This window comes from Penaeus monodon, chromosome 32, assembly GCF_015228065.2.
Source record: "Penaeus monodon isolate SGIC_2016 chromosome 32, NSTDA_Pmon_1, whole genome shotgun sequence".
Classification (NCBI taxonomy): domain Eukaryota; kingdom Metazoa; phylum Arthropoda; class Malacostraca; order Decapoda; family Penaeidae; genus Penaeus; species Penaeus monodon.
The window spans coordinates 30861285-30862563 of record NC_051417.1 but is presented as its reverse complement, the minus strand read 5'-3'; the positions used below and the strand labels follow the sequence as shown (position 1 = coordinate 30862563).

General features: G+C 33.3%; 1 protein-coding gene across 1 annotated transcript in view; it reads left to right on the top strand.

Annotated features, from left to right (window-relative positions):
* LOC119593792 overlaps positions 1–1279 on the top strand; it is a gene marked incomplete in the record, with an annotated part of 129698 nt that overhangs the window by 8621 nt on the left and 119798 nt on the right. Inside the window, 1 exon segment of the mRNA XM_037942816.1 lies at positions 1006–1185. Coding sequence (XP_037798744.1) covers positions 1006–1185 — 180 coding nt within the window.

Here is a 1279-nt window from a genome sequence, read left to right as displayed (position 1 = left end):
AAAGTACTTTTTAAATTGTGAAGCTGATTCCTTGTTATGCTGCCTGTAGATTAACCCCTAAAGGAAGTACACTGTGATGATGTGTCATTGAAAAGATAAAAATATACTGTAAATGTACCAAATACATACCCCCGATTAAAAACACCAACAATCATTGATGGTCGGTGTTTTTAATCGGGGGTATGTATTTGGTACATTTACAGTACATTTTTATCTTTTCAATGACACATCATCTGACAGTCATATGTAGGCACTGATATGGCACATTAGTGCATTAAATAACTAATACCATCTATGCTAAATCAGTTTACACAAAAAGTTGAGTTGTACACTTGGAATCCACTGATTAAAGTCTTTGTTATGAGACTTGAAAACATCACAGTCATTGTCCAAGAATTTCAATACATTTGCTTTACTTCTGCACAAAGTGTACTTCCTTTAGGGGTTAATCTACAGCCAGCATAACTAGGAATCAACTTCACAATTTAAAAAGCACTTTTATCCTGGCATTAGATAAAACCAGGGTAAATGTTCTCAGTTCTCAAGTATATCAATAATCAATAATTAGGAGGATTATCGAAATTTGTTGTACACAAGTTAGATGGATGTTGTTATGAAATTGAGGGAATTGTTTAGTTTTTGAAACAGTTGTTAAGGCTAACCTCATCAAAGTGGTCAGTCCTTCCACTTTTTGTACAAGTATATAGTTATTCAAACACAATTTGATAATCATGAGTTTGCAAAACATTGATACAGAGGATATATTATTAAATTCAAGTATTGTATCCTATACTGAAAAGGGTTTCTTTTTCTTTCTGTCCCCAAAAGTTAGTTGATACTTTCTGTAAGAGCTTTTTGTCCATTAATAAACACGTGAAGAAAACAATATTCAATCAAGAAGGTTTAAAAAAACATCTTTGGGTAGCTGTCTTTATTTCTTTTTCTCAGAAGTAAATGATTGCTGTTAATAAGAGTTCTTTATCACATATTAATTCTCTAATGCAGAAAGAAATGTTCAAACAATCCTTGGTGTTTGGCTGAACTGAAGTCAGGAGCAGGAAAGGAAAAAGCAAGACCCACAGACCAGCCAAGGGATCCCACTAAGCCAGTCGGTTTACAGAATACAGCCAATACATGTTGGATTAATTCAGCATTACAGGCTTTGTTCCATTTACCAAAGTTCAGGTATATATGTTTTTTGTGCTATGTGTAATGGATGACCTTGCTTTTACACTCATTTCTGTACTGTTATCAGTTGAAAATAATTTACAGGACAAAG